This window comes from Phyllostomus discolor, chromosome 6 (genome assembly GCF_004126475.2).
Source record: "Phyllostomus discolor isolate MPI-MPIP mPhyDis1 chromosome 6, mPhyDis1.pri.v3, whole genome shotgun sequence".
NCBI lineage: Eukaryota > Metazoa > Chordata > Mammalia > Chiroptera > Phyllostomidae > Phyllostomus > Phyllostomus discolor.
The window spans coordinates 167,808,543-167,829,208 of NC_040908.2; the positions used below are offsets into that span (position 1 = coordinate 167,808,543).

The 20,666-nt window shown below is 58.8% G+C and overlaps 1 protein-coding gene across 2 annotated transcripts in view; it reads right to left on the reverse strand.

The window, feature by feature from the left end:
• CPT1A (carnitine palmitoyltransferase 1A) overlaps positions 1-19,018 on the reverse strand; it is a 47,001-nt gene extending 27,983 nt beyond the window's left edge. The window contains exons 1-4 of one of the 2 annotated variants that reach the window (XM_028515390.2): positions 18,869-19,018; positions 7,029-7,182; positions 4,544-4,683; positions 1,190-1,361 (exon numbers count right to left, since the gene is read on the reverse strand). In XM_028515390.2, coding sequence (XP_028371191.1) covers positions 1,190-1,361; positions 4,544-4,683; positions 7,029-7,169 — 453 coding nt within the window. In that variant the 5' untranslated portion in view covers positions 7,170-7,182; positions 18,869-19,018. The remainder of the gene's footprint in view (positions 1-1,189; positions 1,362-4,543; positions 4,684-7,028; positions 7,183-18,868) is intronic. The other variant, XM_028515391.2, reaches the window with a different exon arrangement.
• Positions 19,019-20,666: the final 1,648 nt, after the last annotated feature.

Below are 20,666 nucleotides of genomic sequence, written 5' to 3' on the forward strand. Positions count from 1 at the left end.
CTTGAGTGTCACCTGCGGGGGTGTCACCTGTTTGGGAAGGTGGGGGAGACCGCCCGTGTCTGCACCTGTTCTGCGTGTCCCTTTCTGCTTCCCTGGGAACCGGAACGCTCCATCCGAGCACCAGTGGAAGTCGGTCTGGGAAAGACCGACGGGCAGGGGCATGCGGCGGGATTGCACACAGGGGTGCCCCCCAGACCTCCACCGTTCGGGCCCCCGGGGGGCTGGGAGGGTGCCGATGAGCCGGCAGACAGAGCTGGCACTGGATGAAACCGGCACAAACAACTCCGCACACGGCCCATGAGTGACTCGGGGGCCCGGTCGGACTGGTCAGCGGGAACCCTGACTTCCGGTTAGAAAAGCGACAAAGACGCTGGCCAGGCAGCTCAGCTGGTTAGAGCACCTTCCTGATACGCCAAGGTGGCGAGTTCAAGCCCTGGTCAGGGTACATCTAAGGGTCCACCAGTGAATTGTATAAAGAAGTGGAACAACACACCGATGCCTCTTTCTTACTGTCTCAAGAAAAAAATCAACTGAAAATATGTTTTTTAAATTCTTTAAAGGAAAAGCTACAAAGAAGCGAACAGGTGGCACTTTTACTTCGTGGGTGACCCAGAGGACTGATCTAGTGGGCATTCACGTACGATGTTTGGCTCTCCCAAATGTCACTCAAAGCAAATATCCTGGCCCTGGCTGGCGTGGCTCAGCGGATGGAGCTCTGGCCTGCGAACCAAAGCATCGCTGGTTCGATTCCCGGTCAGGGCACAGGCCTGGGTTGCAGGACATATCCCCAGTAGGGGGTGTGCTGGAGGCAGCCACACATGGATGTTTCACTCCCTCTCTTTCTCCCTCCCTTCCCCTCTCTCTAAAATAAATAAGTAAAGTCTTTTTAAAAAATCACGTTATAAAAAAAAAGAAAGAAAAACATCCTCTGGCCCAAACTTCTGAGTCATGGTGAACCCATCCTCTCCAGCAAGCAGAGGTTGGCGCCTGAGTCACCAGGGGTCAAAGGAAGAACAGGTCCCGTGAGGGTCCCCACGAGACTCTAGGCTGAGGGAGACAGGGCCGACCCAGAAGGACAAACGGCACCATCTCGCGGGTCTGCAACCGTCCGAGTCACTGACAGCGAACAGAACAGGGGCCATGCAGGGCGGGGTGGGGCGGGGGGCCGCCGGCGCACGGGCTCGGTTACCATCCAGACTTTGGTGGTGCGGCTCATCTTGCCGTACTCGGCGAACATCCAGCCGTGGTAGGACAGCAGCACCTTCAGGGAGTAGCGCATGGTGAAGATCAGGGCCACCCACAGGCCCGTGCCGAACAGCACGCCGCTGACCACCTGCTTCGTCTGGCTGGACATGCAGCCCCTGCGGGGCAACGAGACAAGCGGGGAGCACGTGAGCGGCAGGGGAGGCTGCGGGGGCCGGCTCCGCCAGGCGCCACATGCCATCGAGGCCACCGCGGGCTCCTGAGGTCGCTGAGGACACGGCAGACCCGGGGTCGGGAGCCAGAGTCGGGCCTGACGAGAGGGGACGCACAGCCCGGCCCCACCGTGGAGCCCTGGGCAGTCTGCTTCCGGCCTCAGTGAGAACCGGCCCCGTCCGCGTCCGCGACCCTCAAAACGAGCCGAGGCCGGTTCCTGTCACGGGGGGGAAATGCACAACGACCTTCAGGGTCTCAGGACGATGACAGAGGTGACACTCCAGGCTGCAGGCTGCGGCCTGCCCCCGGGGACGAGGGCGGCCAGCCGTCCCCATCCTACCCCCTATCCTGTGCCTCAGACGTCCCTCTGGGTGTCACCGTTGCTGACACAGGACCCAGACCCCTGGGCCAAACGATCACCTCAACTATTCGCAGCACGCGAGCTCGGCGTGGGTGGAGGCAGGGGCACGGACCACGCGCACACAGAGAAGCTGATGGTACAGAACGATGTTTTAAATGATGAGGACGATATGTTTTCATCGGTGGGGGAACGTGATGTATTTTTTTTAAGATTTTATGTATTTATTTTTAGAAAGGGAAGGGAGGGAGAAAGAGAGAGAGAGAGAGAGAGACATCAATGTGCGGTTGCTGGGGGCCATGGCCTGCAACCCAGGCATGTGTCCTGACTGGGAATCGAACCTGCGACACTCTGGTTCCCAGCCCATGCTCAATCCACTGAGCTACACCAGCCAGGGCTGGAACATGATCTATTTCACAACAAGGATGGGACTTGAGTAGAGATGCGGCCGTTCGCACGTCTTCATGGTTTTGCTTTTAGTTTCCGTTGTTTGGAGAAGGGCAGGATATTTACAAAACAAAAACGAAGTGGGCCTCAAATTACTGAAGCCACCAATGTGCCACGTGAAGGCGTTGCCAGTATTTGGGAACCGCCAATTTGACGTTTTATAATAAAGTGGCATAGGGACACTTCTTCCAGGTCAAATGCATTGCTTCAAAACAGATCTTTCTAGCCCTGGCTGGTGTGGCTCTGTGGATTGAGCACTGGCCTGTGAACCAAAGGGTCGCTGGTTCGATTCCCAGTCTAGAGCACACGCCTGGGTTGCATGCCAGGTCCCCAGTGGCGCGTGCGTGAGAGGCAACCACACACGGATGTTTCTCTCCCTCTTTCTCTCTCCCCTCCCATCTCTCTATAAATAACTAAAACCTTTAAAAAACAAGCAACCTGTCTTTCCAGAACCCGTCAAACCTTGCGTTCAAGTTGAACTGTGGCCTCTACTCGACACCTATACGTTCTTTTTCCACAGCCTCACCCACGAGCAAACCTGGGGGTAGGGGTGTGAGAGCCTGGCTCCGAGATGATCTCCGTTTCAGACGTCGAACTGCCACGTCACCGAAGGAAAAAGACACCCGTGCTCACCCAATTCACAAAACCCACAGAGCACTCTAGCATGGCCCGTAACCCAGTCTCTCTAAACCTGGGACCTGATGGCCCAGTTTCCACCACTGGGGTTAGAGGGACAAAGAAACAAATCTTACAAAGATCCAGATTACCGGGGCTTTAAATAGCGACACCCCCAGGTATAATCCAGTGTTAAGAGGCGGCCCACGGTTGAGAGTGAATTAAAAATCTGGGTCAGGCCCACGCCAGCCCGAGAAGCAGGTGAAACAGCACAGGGTTCGGGCCGAGCTGTGTGCGGGGGATGGGCCGGTGCCCCTGGGGGACTGGGGACTGGAGGGAGGAGAGAGCCGAGGGTGCCCAGGTGCCTGCCTGGACCGCCCCACCCCGCCAGCAGGCCAGGGAATCGGGCAGGCGTCCGATGCAGGCCTGCTCCCCCCAAAACGACAGGGAGTCTTTATTCGGAGCCCCGGATGCTTGTAAAGGCACGAGCCAGCGTCCCCAAGGCCTCTCAGCCCTGTGGGCGACTCAACTGCCCTTGAGCCCCAGGGCTGCTGAAAGAATGACATTTAAAATCAGAGGCCCTGGCTGGCGTAGCTCAGTGGATTGAGCGCGGGCTGAGAACCAAAGCGTCGCAGGTTCGATTCCCAGTCAGGCAACATGCCTGGGTTGCAGGCCATGACCCCCAGCAACCACACACTGATGTTTCTCTCTCTCTCTCTTTTTCTCTCCCTTTTTCTCACCAGGGAGGGAGATGCTCTGAGGTCCCCAGAGCACTTAAGCGCCTCTCGCTAATCCGCTCTCAGAAAAACACCGAGACCCAGAATGATCCGCTCCCAGTGAGAACAAGAGCCTGTTTGTCACAAGTTTTAAAAATTCACATCTCTGCTCTGGCCAGGTGGCTCAGCTGGTTTGAGCATCATCCTCATATGCCAAGGTTGTGGGTTCGATCCCCAGTCAGGGCACAAACAAGAATCAACCACCGAATGCATAAGTAAGTGGAACAACACATCTATGTCTCTCTCTCTCTCTGTTTCCCTCCTTCCCTGCCTCCCTTCCTCTCTCTCTAAAAATCAATAATAAAAAAAAAAAAAACCCTGCCCTGGCTGGCATAGCTCAGTGGATTGAGCGCGGGCTGCGAACCAAAGCATGGCAGGTTCGATTCCCAGTCAGGGCACATGCCTGCGTTGCAGGCCATGGTCCCCAGCAACCGCACATTGATGTTTCTCTCTCTCTCTCTTTCTCCCTCCCTTCCCTCTCTAAAAATAAAATAATTAATAAAATAAAATAAAATAAAATCAGAAAGTCAGCCAGATGCTGACCTAGGCAGAGGACCCGAGCTCCTTTCTGTGGCTCAGGCCAGACCCCGCAGACCCAGCCCCAGAGCCAGGGGTACCCATGGGCCATGTGTCTCGTCCCTATATTATAGGACCCCGGGCCCACACACGCCGCTCCTGGCCTGAGAAACAAAGCCCGGCGGTGGCTCTAGGATGTGGGGACCATCCCTCCTCTGGGAACGGGCCGGGAACGGTCACAGGCGGTGGGAGTCGGAACAGCAATCCAGCCTCGGGGGTGGGGAGCAGATGGAAGAACAGGAGCGAAGCCCAGAACAGCGACAGTCGCGCCACTCGGAAAGACACAAGCAGCAGCAGCCACCGAGACACAGAAAGTAACCCCCGGAGCACCCGAGGGACAGAGGGGGGTCCTCACGTCGTGTCAAGGGTCCGGCTGATCTTGGCGATGATTCCCAGCGAGGGGTCGATCTTGGCGTACATGGTCGACATCACGCCCACCACCACGATGAACCAGCTGGAGGGGCTCGCCGGGTACACGCCGGTGATGATGCCATTCTGGAAGGAGACGCGCCGTGAGCTGTCGGGCGGTGGGGCCGGCCCTGCTGCCGCTCCCCCCCAGGGCCGCCCCCCTGCCGCCCAGCTCCTCCCCTCCACGCCACGAGCTCTGCCTCAGTTTCTCCAGGTGACCCCGGGACACTAGAATCACCGAGAAGCTAGTTGAACACAGATCCCCGAGCTCCACCCAGACCAGGGAATGACACCCGTGGGTGCAGGCCGTCACGGAGCCAGCCAGGAAGCCCTCTCCCCAGTCAGCTACACCTGCAAGGCTGAGACCCCTCTCCAACACCACCCCCTCCCTGCTGGGCCAAGAAGCCGCTTAACCCTGGAGTGTGTACAGGGGACCTCAGTCCACGTCAAAAACGTGCTGTGAAGTCTTCATCCAAGCCCTCCCACGCCCCACAGAACCCCCACAGAGGAGCAGGAAGGGGGCTGGAGGAGAAGGAATCAACATTGGCAACACTGTATGTAACGACTGGAAACTGGGAGGTGGGGCGGCGTCTCTTAACTTTTCTGTGTGTTTCAAAACTTCCAAGTACAACCAGGTGTTGCGGAAGCCATTCGTGAGAGTGATTTGACCAACGGACGAACAGACTCCCAAAGCACCCCAACAGGGGCGGCTCAGGGGGCGGGGCGTCATCCCGCAAAGTGACCGGTCCCTGGTGTGGTCCCCGGGGTCCGGGCACAGGCCTGTGGTATGGACCGGTCCCAGTGGGGGCGCCTGAGACTGGCCAGCGTTTCCCTCCCCGCTCCCCTCCCTCTGAACATAAACTGATACAATCCTTAAAACAAACACAGCAACTAGATCTAGGGCTGGGAGCTTTATCTGAAGGTCTCGGCAGAGAGCTGCACCCTACTGTTTGTTACTTCCCTCGGCTTTCCCACCACTGTCGAGAGGGAAGAGATTGGGGGTGGGGGTGGCGGTCAGCTAAGTTAAAACGCAGGGAAGAAGGTTCTAGATAAGGTGCCCACCCCCTGCAGCTGCTCTGACAGCCCCCTGGCCCCCCCCTCCTCTGAGCGATCACGGGGTCCTCTAAGAAACCCCTCGGCTGTGTGCGGCTCCACCTCGTTGGACACCCTGTATTCTCCCGTGGGTCGGTCCTGCCCCCACACCGGGAACCACATCACCGCTGGGCTGCCATGATGGCCCCCCTCCCCCACTGCCGTTCCTGTTTCCCACCACTTGGAGGAGCCCTCGGCGAGGCCAGGGGGCAACCTCCGCTCCGCCTGTAGGGGGCGCCCTGCTCCACTTGTGGTGCCAGGTTGGGGATGTACCCCACACCCCCCCCCAACCCCCTGCTGAGCCCCAAGACACCTGCCCTGCCAGGCCCACCTCTGAGGTCACTGCTGTCACCTACTCTGGCTCCCGGGCCTTCCGAGTCCCTCTAAAAAGGAAGACGAGGCTAAAAATACCACCTGTACCATCTCCCCCTCGGGGGGGCGGCATTCCCTTCTGACTTGAGATCAGGCGGATCTTGCCCTTCGATCTCGCTTGAACTTTAAAAACAAACTACATTAGAAACAAGATACGTGCTTAAAACAGTGAGTACCCTATTTTGCCGAGTATAAGGCACTCCCATGTACACACATTTTTGGCCCCAACTTTCAGGAAAAACATTTTCCATGTTAATTGTTTAGGTCATTGTTTTATTTACACATAAAACTAATTATCGTATTCCAGGGTGTTAATTTGCATGTGGACACCATTATTGCTTTCTAGAGCTACACTTCTAATGCACGGGTATGAATAAAAGAAAAACATTTTTATAGATAATGGAATTGGCACTACCCATGTGCCATGTGCATCCTTACATTTCTCTCAAAAGGTTGGGCAAAAAAGTGCACATTATACACGGCAAAATACGGCCCATTTCCTCTCTTCCAGGTAAATGGGATGGAGGCTGTGAAGGTAACTGCCCTTGAATTTGTGTGCCTCTGTGCCCGAGTTCGGCTATTTTACCGGCGAGGTGCCTGTGTAGCAGCCCCGCTGCGGATTCTCACAGCCGGGGGACCACGCTGCCTCTGGAAGGCGGGCCGGGTCTGGGCTCCGAGCAGGACACGCGGGCTCTCGTCCTCATGTTGTGTCCGCGGAGCAGGCCACCCCCTCCTCGGAGCCCTGACTTCCTCCTCTGCCCGACAGGGCGCCCCGAGAGCCTTCGGGAATCCCTTCGTGAATTTGGGGAGCCGATACACGTGAGCGTGCCCCATGAGCCCTCAGCACCACAAAAATACCGATCGCGTGCCGGCTACCCCTCTGACCGCCTGGAAGTCCCCCCCGGGGAGGGGGGCGGCGCTCCGAGCCCCAGGGAACGCAGCAGAGGTTTAACCCCAAGTCTGCAAACCTTGAATCGAATGAACTTCTTCTTCCAGGAATGCAGTCCAGACAGGTAGATCTGCTTCAGGGCCTCGTGGCTCAGCCGCAGGTCGATCCCGTCCGGGGTGACCGTGAACTGGAAGGCCACGGCTTGGTGGGCTTCTGCCATCTTGGGCGGTCTGCTGGGGAGGGCGGCAGAGGAGGGACCGTCTCACTGGAGGTTAGAAAAACCCGTCTGTGGACGCGTGATGTGTCCTGGATTGAAGCTGTTCTCTCCCCCACTGAACGGATTTCACACGCTTCATTGATGGACCCGATTTTGTGGCTCCAGGGGCCGCCCCACCCACGCCCGCTCCCGCCCGGCACACACACAGCCGCTGCCCGTGCTCAGAGACCCTGGGGTCATCCTCGGAGTCCGGGAGCGCCCGGCCCCCTGGAGGCCACACACGAGTCCTCCGTGGCCCTGAACCCTTCTCTCCCGGTGAGAACGCAGGCCAACGAGGAACGCCACGGCCTCTGGAAAACCCGCTTTAGGCACCGCGAAAACCAGACGGGCAGAGCCGGCGGAGGACTGGAGGGAACTCGAACTCTACCCCACAGCTCGGGGGGCTCGGCTGTCATGGGAGCACGCACCCCCACCCCCACGCACAGTGCCCGGGCCGGCTGCAAAGGGGAGCACACTTCCTCTGAGCTGGTTCGGAACCCACGGGAGGGTCTCTGTCCCCCGTCATCCGGGCTCCTGTCTGCTTCCCCCCGTCCTTCCAGGCACACGCGGCCCCACAAGCCTCCCCATCCCCTCCCAGCCGCCCCCACCTCTGCCGGCCCCCCGGCCACCTTCTGGAGGGAGCAGATGCACCCTCTCCTCTCCTCCCGGGCTGCCTGCACAGAGCACCACGTGGGCAGCTAAGGGAGGAATAAACCGACCCGAAACCATCAGAAAAACCTAAAATTAAGCCCTGGCTGGCGTAGCTTAGTGGATTGAGCACCGGCTGCGAACCAAAGTGTCGCAGGTTCGATTCCTAGTCAGGGGACATGCCTGGGTTGCAGGCCACAGCCCCCAGCAACTGCACATTGATGTTTCTCTCTCTCTCTTTCTCCCTCTCTCTCTCCCCCCTCCCTTCCCTCTCTAAAAATAAATAAATAACATCTTTAGAAATATATTTAAAAAAACTAAAATTGCACGTCTGGGCTTTCTTGGCACACTTGGTTTTTCCTGTTTTTATCGACTGCAGCCTGTCAGGCCCAGAGGGGAGACTCATCCCAAAGACACCGGGTAACAGAGGGCAAACCGGCTTGACCTGCGGCCGCTCAGCGCACACAGCACCCGAGGAGGCCCTGGGAAGGCGCCCGGCTCTCGTTCATTTGTGTGTCCGGCAAATATTGTCGTTTCCGCTCAGCCACAGGCAGGCACGAAGCTCTGACACACGCTCCAGCACGGGTGAGCCCAGAAAGCATTCCGCTCCGTGAGAGAAGCCACACACGCAAGGCCACGCCACGTGCGATTCCATTTCCTTGAAACGCCCAGAACAGGTAAGTCTATGGGGACAGGGGGCACCTCGGGCTGGAGGGGGTCGTCACCGGGAGGGGATGGCTCAGAGGGGAGGGCTTCTTTGTGGGGTGACAACACTGTTCTCCAAAACCAGCCGTGGTGACGGCCGCATGGACCTGTGACCACCACGGCCACTCTCGACAGGGGGACTCTATGGACGGGAATTACACTCCAACAAAGCTGTCATAGAAGGAAACCCACCGCTTCGTGAGCCCCAAGGGTTGCGTCCTTAACATTCATGCACCTTAACCCCCCCACCCCCTGAACCCCAGAATCCAGGCTGGCGGGCGGGCGCACCTCCTGTCCCCTCCCTCGCGTGTCCGCCCTGGTGCTCCACTCACACTGAGGACCCCTCCAGGCAACGGTCACCTCGAGGCACGAAGGGCGACGGCCGTTACATGGTTTGGGGCGTCCTTCTGCACCATGTTTATCAGCAAGCTGTGGGCGCTACCTTTTGGCAATACACACTGAAATAGTTACCCGTGCGATTTTATTTTTTATCGAGTCTGAGATTGGCTGCAGAATTACTGGAGGGAGGGAGACTCAGATGGACAGAGGTGGGGGGTCCACGGACAGAGGTGTGACGTGGCCGGGGGGCGGGGGATGAGAACCGGCAACCCGACAGGGGTCCGCAGCGCTGGTCTCTCTTCTTCCGCGTGCTTCTGCTCTGCTCTCATTTCTCAAAACACGTTCGGGGAAACCAAACCTGCCCGGGGCAGTGGGCGCAAAGTCCCACACGGGGAGAGCACTGTTCCAGGCTCCCGGCCCTTGGAGTGGCCCCGGGGGCCCGCCTTCTGAGCAGCACGCACCTCACCCGCCAGCCACGCAGGGAGCTGAGCCGCAGCCCGCGCCGGCCCACAGCGTCCGAGCGGTGACGACACCCGCCGGACTCGCCCGGCTACCTGCACCCGGCTCATCAGCCAAAGGGGAAGCAGGCGGCTGCCTGTCGGGGTGGCGGCGCCCCTGCCCCCCCACACCAGTGCGGGGGACACCACCTCTGCACTGACTGCGGGGCGCGAGTCCCGGCTCCCCCCCCCCCCACCCCGGTGGATGGATGCGGGTGCAGTCTGGCATCTCCCGCCTCCAAGGCCTGAGACAGACACCAGAGCACCTGGTGACAGCTGCCAGTCACTGGGCCAGAGGGCCCCAATGTCCCTAGAACTAGAACTAGAGACTCTTTCTTTCTTTCTTTCTTTAATATTTTATTTATTTATTTTTAGAGAGGAAAGGGAGGGAGAAAGAGAGAAAGAGAGAGAGAAACATCAATGTACAGTTGCTGGGGGCCATGGCCTGCAACCCAGGCATGTGCCCTGACTGGGAATCGAACCTGCGACACTTTGGTTCGCAGCCGGTGCTCAAGCCACTGAGCTATGCCAGCCAGGGTGGGACCTTTTCTTTATACGGAAACACAGGGCCAAGGTCAGCGGGTGAAGCCATTCACCCCACTCCTGCCGCCCTGGAACCCTAAAGAATGAAGGGCTCCCGGAGCAGTCTGAAAACCCCTGGGGCCAAATGTACAAGGTGCCCCACTTTGACCGGTGCCCCCTGGCCAGCTGAAAGCCATCATGCCCTCCGGATGGGACGCCCGTGGAGATGCCCCTGCGAGGCAGCCTCCCGGCGCTGGCCTGAGTGCCCAGGACTGAAAGGCGGGGCCCCCCCCGGCAGTGCCCCTCCCATCCTGGCCACTCCACCTGCCAGGTGAGCAAACCCCGGCCAGGGGAAGCACCTGGAGAAAGGAGCCAAGCAGTCAGTAAACATGGGGACAATAAGGCTTTATTATCTAGCAGGACTGTCCTCCGTCTTTGTTTTAAATGACGCACGCGTACCGCAAACACGGAGGAACACGGTGATGCCTGTGCTCCCCTCCCGCAGGGCACGCACGCCAGTGCTTGGCAGGCCGACCCGAGGCCGCGGCCTCCCCGGAGTCACGGACACTGGCACCTGGGAGCCCCGGCCCGCGGTGAGAGGAAGGGCCCCGGGGCCAGCTGGCAGGCCAGGCCGAGTCTGGATCCGGGCCACCTGCATGGGACAGCTGGACGGCCTCCCCGCTGCATCCCTTCGGCCTCCCAGGAAGGCAGCGAAGGGCGTGGCAAGGCTCCGAGGGTCAGGTAAGCAGGCCCCCTGCCGCATCCTCTGAGCTGGGGTCCCCATTCTGCTCTGGGCCCCTCTGCCTCGCCCACGGGCCTTGCCCAGGGCTTTAGCTTCTGCCTGAGCACTCGCGGCACCAGGACCCCAGCACGTCTCCATGGACGCCAAAACACGTCAACGGGACTGAGTCTCGCCGTCTCCCCCCACCCCTCCCCGCCATGTCTCTCACCGTAGCAGCTCCGAGGTCGGCCAGCCGGCCGAGCCTGGGCACCAACGCCCCTCACCCCCGTGTGGGGTGTGCCCCCCCACACATCCCCACCTGGCTCTCTCTACCTGAGTGGAGAGAGGTGGCTTCCCTGGGGACAGAGCCATGCAGCACGACTGCTGGGAGCCACCTGCACCGACCGTGCACCTGAGCCCGGAGTCACCAGATGGCTCCGGGGGAGCACAGGTGTGCTGGCAAGAAGAGCAGAGAGCGCCCTGGCCGGGCGGCCCAGCTGGCTGGTGCATCGTCACGGCACGCCAAGGTTGCCGGTCAGTCCCTGGTCAGGTGCGTGTGCAAGAATCAACCGGGAAGGCATCAGTAAGTGCAGCCACAAATCAAAAAGGAGAGAAAGGAAAGCAGAGAAGAGAAGGGGAAAGAAAGGACCCAGAGAAGAACGGAGAAGAGAAAACAGAGGCGGAAGAAAAGAGAGCGTTCACCTCTTCCCAGCCGGTCGGTCGCTGTCCCCTCAAACCAACACGAGCTCGCCCTGAAGACACAGGGGGCTGAGCCCCCGGGTCTGGCTGGGAGCCAGGGAAGGCCTGGGGGACCGTTCCTGACCTGAGGCCACCCCCCGCCGGGCTGCGCACCTCTGCTTTCCTGTGGTCCAGAAATCACTTCTGCTGGAGGCGGCAGCGGTCAGAAGCCTGGCACAGACCTCCGGCCTGGAACACACCTGGGGCCTGAGCCCGTGGGCAGAGCGTGGGAACCAGGTGACAGGCACGCACGCCACCAGGGAGGGAGATGCTCTGAGGTCCCCAGAGCACTTAAGCGCCTCTCGCTAATCCGCTCTCAGAAAAACACCGAGACCCAGAATGATCCGCTCCCAGTGAGAACAAGAGCCTGTTTGTCACAAGTTTTAAAAATTCACATCTCTGCTCTGGCCAGGTGGCTCAGTTGGTTCGAGCATCATCCTCATAAGCCAAGGTTGTGGGTTCGATCCCCAGTCAGGGCACAAACAAGAATCAATCACTGAATGCATAAGTAAGTGGAACAACACATCCATGTCTCTCTCTCTCTCTCTCTCTCTCTCTCTCTCTCTCTTTCCCTCCTTCTCTGCCTCCCTTCCTCTTTCTCTAAAAATCAATAATAAAAAAAAAACCCTGCCCTGGCTGGCGTAGCTCAGTGGATTGAGCGTGGGCTGCGACCCAAAGCATCGCAGGTTCGACTCCCAGTCAGGGCACATGCCTGGGTTGCAGGCCATGACCCCCAGCAACCGCACATTGATGTTTCTCTCTCTCTCTCCCTCCCTCCCTTCCCTCTCTAAAAATAAATAAATAAAATCTTTTAAAAAACCCCTACACCTCTGCGCTATTTCAGGGCTGTTCCCTACACCTTCCCAAGCGCCTCCTCCAGGTCACCTCGCCAGGCCACCCCTGGCCTGTGAACACCCAGTCACAGCTGCAAGGCCTCTGTCCTCCTGCCAGCCCCCTCCCGCTGCACACGCGGCCTGGAGCACCCTCTCCCAGGCAGGGCCCGCTCCGGTCAGCCTGCGAACGGCGGGTGAAGAGAAGGCCGGGCCGTCCCCAGGCTGACTCGTCCGAGCCCCCTCCTGCCCGGGGACACAGGACGTGGATGACAGAAGGGCTCTGTGGAAGGCGACCTCACCCAGCGAGCTGGTCCCAGACTCCTCACCGGGCAGGTCGCAGTCGGGGGCATGACGCCCCAGGCATGTAACTTTTTTTAAAATGATTTACTTTTTATTGATTTGAGAGAGAGAGAGGGAAACATGGATTTGTTCTTCCACCTGTTGATACACTCACTGGTTGCTGCTTGTAGGTACCCTGACCGGGAATCGAACCCACAACCTTGGCGTTTCAGGACGACACTCTACCCAACTGAGCTACTCGGCCAGGGCCAAGCATTTAACTTCTTTTTTTTTTTAATTTTTCTTTTTCTCTGTTGCCTGAAGAGATTATTTCTTTTTTTTTTAAGATTTTATTTATTTACTTTTACAGAGGTAAGAGAGGGAGAAAGAGAAAGAGAGAGAGAGAGAGAAAAACATCAATGTGCGGTTGCTGGGGGCCGTGGCCTGAAACCCAGGCATGGGCCCTGACTGGGAATCGAACCTGCGATGCTTTGGTTGACAGCCCGCGCTCAATCCACTGAGCTACGCCAGCCAGGGCCAGGCATTTAACTTCTTAACAAAAGGTTTACCTATTTTTTTTGAGTTGTTGCTTCTCCACGTGCTAAAAAGGGCAGACAATTTCTCTGTAACACTACAAGATTTGTTCTTTTTTAGCATTTTTTAAATGTTATTGAATCTGGAGACAGAGAGAGGAGAGAGGGGAAAGGGTTTATCTTCGCCTTCCTCGAGCCCTGTCTGTGGTCGGTGCCCACCTGGGCGAATGCGTCTCCGAAAGAAGCCGCCGCTGCCCCCCAGAGAGGGCGCATCACCTCATTAGCGAAGTCCACAGGCCAGCGGGCCCCTCCGCCAGGCTGGAGGTGACAGGCCAGGCCCTGTCATCGGATGCTCCCCTCGGCCTCCTTCAGCCCCTCCTTAATCCCAAATGCACCCAAGAAGCTGGGGGAGGACCTCTCGTCGTCTGGGGCAGCTGAGACCTCGCTCTGGGGAGTAGTAGGTCTTCAGATTTGTTCACATAAACTCGTAAAAATGTGCTGCTGTTTCTTCCACTAACAGAACCCACAGTCTGCCCGTGACACGTAGCAGGTCGCCCTACTGGCAGGTGGCTGTCGCTTGTTAGCGACTCTTTCAATCCCCCAGCAGCATCACATATCGGCCGCTGCAGGACACGCCTGCAGCCCCATTTATTCCCGGTGGGATCGCGGGGCCCACGCCCGCCCGCCAGCACTGGCCGTGGAACAGTGGTCTGGGGCGGAAGCGCCGCCACGCCCACTCGGCTCCGGAGAGACCACCTTCCACTGCACGCTGGGCCCCGCGCCTCCCGGCAAAACCCGCAGGTCTGGGCGGTGTCTTCAAACGTGTTCCCTTCGCCCTGTTGTCCACCATCCATTCCTTCTCGCTAAAACCATCTGCCCCAGGGGTGAGCGGCCTGCACACCCTCACACTGGCCGGTGAGAAAGAGGCTGTTCACAAGATGGGCCTGGGTCCCACCCAGAAAAGGACAGCCCCCCGGCGGACAGAGGCCACGTGGTCCCTAACCAGGTCTCGGGTGGTTAAGGAAAATAAGTAAAAGGTTATTAATGCAAAGTGTGACGCCAGATTTTAGTGCATGCCCAGGTAGAGGTGTGGGGCTCACCTCTGTAACACAGAACAAGAACACCTGGCAGGTGACAGCAGCAGGCTGCCAAGAACACAGCCTTTGTGGTAACCAGGATGCATGAACATGTGTGGTCGGAAGTCTTTCAACACGGCCTTGAAAATCAACACATCGGGAGAGAGGTACATGGTAGGAGGGTCGGCAAGTGGGTACAGGTGCACGTGGGCAGGTAGGCAAGGCACACAGGTTTCGTGCCATTAACAAGGAAGACACAGAATATTCTTTCTCCCGAACTCTTCGGCATGTGCTAGACAATGAAACCACGTTTCACCTGCATTGGCTTACGTAATTCCCACTAGAAGCCTAGGAAGGGGTACTTTTCAAAAAAAAAATTTGTTTCTGATCTCAGAGAGAGAAAAGGAAGGGGAGAAAGAGGAGAACACATCCCTTTGTCGTCCCACTGACTGATGCAGTGACCAGTTGATTCTTGTGTGTGTCTGGACCAGGGACTGAACCCACAACCAGTCTAAGCCCCCGAGCTGCCCAGCCTGGGCTGAGGAGGGGACCGCTGTTTCCCCCCTGTGCTAAGGAGAAGACCAAGGCCTGGCTATCAAGGCACCTGCCCAAGGTCACCGCCGGCAAACAGCAGAGCTGGGGATCAGCCTCAAGTGCGACTCCAAAACTCACGTTCCGACCCACCGGACGAAGCGGTTACATAAGCCACCTAAGAAGACTCCCATCGAGGCTCCTGAAGTCGCAGCACAGATACGAAATTAGGTCACCCTGTTGGAACCGACAGGATGTGATTGCAGCCAGCAGTAAAACTATAGTAACTACAAACACGGCGGTGCCAACTCCGAGATTACTCGCGCGCCTTCTTCCCGCTAGCGTTGCACAATCCCCTGGACCTGCCTCTGTTCCACCCGGCGGACAGCAGGACGGGGACCGGGACCGTGTCCCCCACCGGGTAAGCGATGGAGCTTGGAACCCTCTCAGACAACGTCGCCCCCAGGAAGCGACAGCTCAGCACGGCGGGGTCCGGGCAGGGTCCCTCCAGGATCGCAGCCCCGGCCGGCACCGGGGAGAAAGCCAGAGGGATGGCGAGCAGGCCACCGCCCCTGGGAAACCCCCGAGGGGGGGGGCATCTGCAGTGTCGCTTTTCCTGGAGGGCAGAGCAGTTATCTCCCACAACACCTGCAGTCCCAAGGGCTCCCACGTGTGGGAGCCATGCCCCTGCCACATGTGGCTACCACGGTAGCATCTGGGAGGGCAAGGCTGCTCACGCATGCTGTAGTCTGTCACATGAATATCCGAATGCTGCTCTGGCTCGTGGAAACGGGGAAGGGGGCAAGTCTAGGAGCCGCGTAGGGGGCAGTGGCAGGTGGGGCTGAGGAGCCAGGTGTGGAGAATCCAGGATGACCCCCAGCTTCCTGAAAGGGGGGGGGGGGGGACCACCACATGGGTAGTCTGGAAGATCCTTTTCCTTATTACCCTAAAGAACTCGACGTCCAACAATTCATCGACAATCCATCGGGAGCAGGGCGGTAGCCACCCGATTTCCCAACCCTCAGGTGACGCCCGTGCTGCCACCTGCCGAGGAGGGAGGGCAGACCTCACTGGGCGACACCAGTTCTCCCAGCCGTCTGCGTCCAAGAACAGTCGGAACGGAAACAAAACCAGCCCAGAAGAAAAACAAAGGTGGACACTGCGTACAGTGGAGGCTCCACTCAGTCACCCGAAAGGGTCGAGGCGGCCTCGGTCCAGGGCCTGCTGGGAATCCACCTTCCACCTAATATTTGCTTGGGGTAGAAGGTGAAGTTCACCCAAGACAATGAAATAGTACAAATCAATAAGGAAAGCACCATTCGTGTTAAATAACTGTTTTTTAAGCACTGCTAGTACAACCTGACCTATTTCTAGAATCGTCTGAGAAGCTGTCAACCCTGGTGCGCTCTGCAGAGGGAAACCGGGCGAGCGAGGAGGCCAACCCTGCGCAGTGTCCCCCGTGGGGGGGACCCCCTCCCCCCTCCCCCCTCACACCACACCATGAGCTCATCGGGCTTCAAAAGTGAAACGTTCTTGCGGGAAAAAGCACAAGTTCGGCCGAAGCCACTCAAAGAAAGTAGGGGCCGCGGTAAAGTATGAGATTATTTCAGAAACACATTTTAAACGGACTAGTTTAGAGAACAATTTCATTCTTAAAAGCACCACCACTTCCGGAATGCGAGTCCAGGCTCCCGCTGGCAAGAGACCTCCGGCCTGCCAATAATAACCATGCAGAGTGACTAAACATTTTTTCCGGCACGGAAAAAAAAAAAAAAAAAAAAAAAACGTTCCTGATCAAAGTGCAGAACCAGCTCCGGGCCGGAGCGAGAGCGCGTTTCCGCCTGCCACCTTCCCACCGCCCTTGGGGTTCGGGCTGTCTAATTGCTCGCTCGGAACGCGCCCTCTAAGGCTGGGCCAGCGACTGCGCCCCAACGCGCCCCGCCCCCCCTCCACCACCCGGCCGCGGGCGTCACGTGACGGCTGAGAAAAGTAGGGGAAAGGTTTAGCGCGAGCCCCGCCCCCCGGCTGGCGCGACCCAGGCGCTCAGATCCTGTTCCACCCGCCGCGCCTGGGGAAACCTTCCGGAGCTTACTGGCGCGAGGCGACAGCGAGCGAGTCGCAGCGCCTCTTCGTGGGAAGGCCAGGTCCCGCGGGGTCAACCTGGGGGGGACAGTAAAGAGCTTAGTGTGCTTGGTGACATCCCACACCAAAAACGCAGCACCGCGGCGCCCGCGAGCCGGGAGTGCGTCGGGTAGGGGCTCGCCGCGATGCACAAGGAAACATTAATTAACGGTGTTTCTATGAATGGGCACGCAGAGCCGGGGTTGCGTAAGCGCAGGCTCCCGCCCGAGAACTCCCCGAAGGCCATCGCTGGACCGCCTGGTGACCAGTGGGCCCGGTCGAGGCCAAGGACGACAGCGATGCCGGGTTTCTTCCTTTCACCTCCGGGTTACACCGTTTGTTTTCAGTACAAACTGGAAAGGTTATTTTGGCCTGTGGACAATGCCAGTTTCTGCTCCTCTGATACAAAGCCTGCGCACTCCGAAAGATGGCCCTGTTTTCTGTGTGATTCAAACTGCTGTTCAGATGGAGATCAATGGGCAAGGTCCAGTGTAGCCTCCCTGCATCGGAAGGAAGCCTGACATTTGCTTTCGAAAAGAGTCCCTGGGCACACAGCAATCTAAAAGCGATATTCCCTTCCAATCAGATACACCTGACCTCCACCCCTGGCATTATCTGCATTCATGCCCTCATCTATACTGCACTCACTCGCTCACTGCAAGTCGCCTTCAGGAACTCGGGGGGGGGGGGGGGGGGTGATGCTTGCTGGCATAATTAAGAGACCGGTGTGTTCGGCCATATTTTATTCACTTGCTTTGTGGTTGATAAGGAAGTAAGTATGCCTGGATATCTGGAATGACCAGAAACCGGACGCCTGTGCAAAAAATGGTGAAACGAAATACAAGTTCAAAGGTTAAACTGCTTTTCATTTTATTCGATAACTTAACAAAGTTACCAGTTTCCTACAAAAATCTGCCCTTGGAAATGTTAACAATTCCTGGAGCACAGGGGACGGAAAAGCCTGTCCCGAGTTGGGAATCTTCAATCTGTTCTGTATTCAAGCTGGTGACTGACTTGGGATTTTTTTTTGGTGCCGGTGTTTTTGTTTTGTTTTTTAAAGATAAGATCAGCCGTCATCTTTGTTCCCTCCGTCTTTCATGAAAGCCAACCACCATTTATATATTACAAATGACGCTGACCCACACAGCCTTTCCACCAAAACGAAAGGAAGGAGCTGCCGGCTCCCCTGAGGAGTTGGGGTTAGGGGCTTGCGGGAGTCAGGCTCGCAGCCTAGGTCTGTCCAGGTCACGTGACGCGCCCCCCCCTACCCCCGGCGCAGCCGCTCCGGGGTCCCGCGCGACCTTGGGCAGGTTCTTTGCACCCACCTACCATGGACCGTGCGTGGCCCGGGAGAGGGTGGGGCACTCGCCAGTGGGGACCCCGGCCCAGCGCCCTCATCCCGTCCACCGCGGGCGCTCCGACCACATCTGCGGTACCCATGCCTGGAGTACCGGCGCCAAGGGCGTGTCCCGACGGCTGCAATGCGGGGGAGGGCCCTGGGGGGAGGGGGAGCCGAGCGTCCCCAGACTCCTGCACCCGACTGTTGCAACCCAGACCTAATCCACCCCGCAGAGTGCGGTTGGATGACGTTGGAGAACGCCGGCGACCCGAGTGGCCGGGGCCGGAGGCGTCCTGCCAAGTCCGGAAAATCAAGCATCCCTCCATCTGTCTCCCGCACTGTACCTGCCTGCCGGTCGGTCGACGCCGGGGTGGACCCCTGGACTCGGGACTCATTCTACTCCTGGGAAGTGGGGTTGAGGTGAGGCTGGGACGGAAGCCGGTGGCTCGACCGGCCTTTAGCCGGAGGCATCTTGCCAAGGCCAGAGGGTTGAGCATCCCCTCCGCCAACACAAGGGACCCGCCCGATTGCAGACCGACCACGGGGAGGACCCCAGACCCAATACACTGAGGGGGTTGGGGAGTCGCTATCCCGCTCGGGTTTCGGGTTCTCTACTGACCCCACCACCCGAGAGGAATACTGGGGGTTCACCTCAGCGCCCAGGCTCCGGCGGCCGCCCCCTACCCTACGCCTGGGTCCGGGCCACCGCAGTCCCCGCCGCAGCCCGCAGGGCGGCGCCCGCCAGCCCTCCCAGAGGCGTGCGGCTTCGGCCCGGCCTTACCGAGTCCGGGGACGGAGGCGCGCGGTGGCTGCGGCGGCGGCGGGTGGCACAGCAGCGAAGTGAGCGAGCAGCGATCCGGCACCGGGGGCAGGAGGGCCACGGGCGAGGCGGATTGCCTCCGACGCCGGCCGCCGCGGATTGGCTGGGGCGCGGGCGGGCGGTGACACCCGACTCCCAGCGGGCCGTGGGCGGGGTCTGGGCCGGGCCGGGCCTCGGAGGGGCGGGGCCTTGGCGGGGCGTCCCCCAAGAGCGGGTTAAGTGAGGAAACCGGGGCCCCCACCCGTGTTCACCACCTCAGCCTTCACCAGCATGGGGCCTAGGGCGAGATTCTTCACCCTATGAGCCTCGGTTTCCTCATCTGAAACATGGGCCAACTCATGGGCCATACCCGTCAGAGCGCATAGCATGGTGCCCGGCTCCTGCCTGCCCGTCAGAGGCATTGCCCTGGGTAATCCTCACGGCACCCCTATAAATAGCTGATCCCAGCGCGTGGGAGGCGGGGGTGCAGCGGGGGGGGGAGGTGAGGCTCACTAAGGTGCCCATGATCACACAACCAAAAAGACGGATCCGACATTGGTCCCCTGGTTAACCCCAGGGTCCACGCTGCCCCAAACTGGACCTTATCCTCAACAGATGATGCGACCCAGAGACAGTGTGTCTCGGTGGGCCAGCACGCTAACGGGAATTCCGATGACCTTTCTAAGACGCCTCCTCATCTAACTGGGATAAAAAATAACCTCCCTGCCAGGTTTCGGTCAGATTTCATCAACTAATTGTACAGGCACCTGAAGCATAGCAGATGCCAGGGAAGAAATGGCTGGAGGTGCTGACAGAGTAATGGAGAGGCAGGTGCCCCAGCTGAGCTTGGGAAAGGGTCCTGGAGTAGAGACCACGCAAGCGATCCCAGGGGTCTGGGCCGAGAGCCGCCGCAGGCACCCACAGAGGGACTTGGGGAGACCCGCCCGGGGAGCCACCCCTGCATCTTGGTTCTCAATGTCGCCCCCAGGCCCCAGCAGGCAGGCTTGCATACAGCAGGTGCTTCACACATGAAGAAAGTTTTATGAAGAAAGTCTCCACTCCCCTATAAAGGTCACCTCCCTGTTGGCGATGGAAAACCTGCTCTGTCCTCTCCTTCTGTCTGATGTGTGGGGTCGGCACCACAGAAGGGTTCGGGAAAGAACATGGGAGTGCTGTCCAGTTCCCACCGCCACCCCACCGCTGCAGCCCACCGTTGTTGGTGCGCGGTGTCCAGACGGTGCCAGCCAAGTCGTGGGACTTTGGGGGGGGGGGGTGGCGGTGACAGGAGCTGTGACAGAATTCACACTGAGGAGAAAGTATAGAGAAGCCAGTTTGCACTCACCGCCCAAGAAAGGAGAGGAGCACAAGGGGAGATGCACCAGCACGGAGGGGCGGGGGCCTTGAGCCCTTGTTGGAATGTGATTGGGTTTGAAAAGGGTGGGGGTGCTGTGGCGAGGCCCCTGGGCTGTTGGGGCGACAACAACATAACAGAGGCTGCAGCTTGTCCCACCGCGGCTGTGGGGAGTGTCAGTTCTGTTCTGGTTCCCAGTCATTTAATTTCCAGTCCTGGGGACAAGCTCAGAGGAGCAAAATGGCCGTGGTGTTTAACACGGTCCCGGGCCTGCTCGGCTGATGGAGCCCCGAGAGCAAAGGGGCTGGCTTCGTCCTTTTGTAAGATCGCGGTGTTTGTAAGACTTTTGTTTTCACTTGGCTTCTGGCGTGGACAGAGCCCCCTGTCGAGGCTGCGATGACCTGCGTCCTTCGTAGTGTTTGCCCCGTG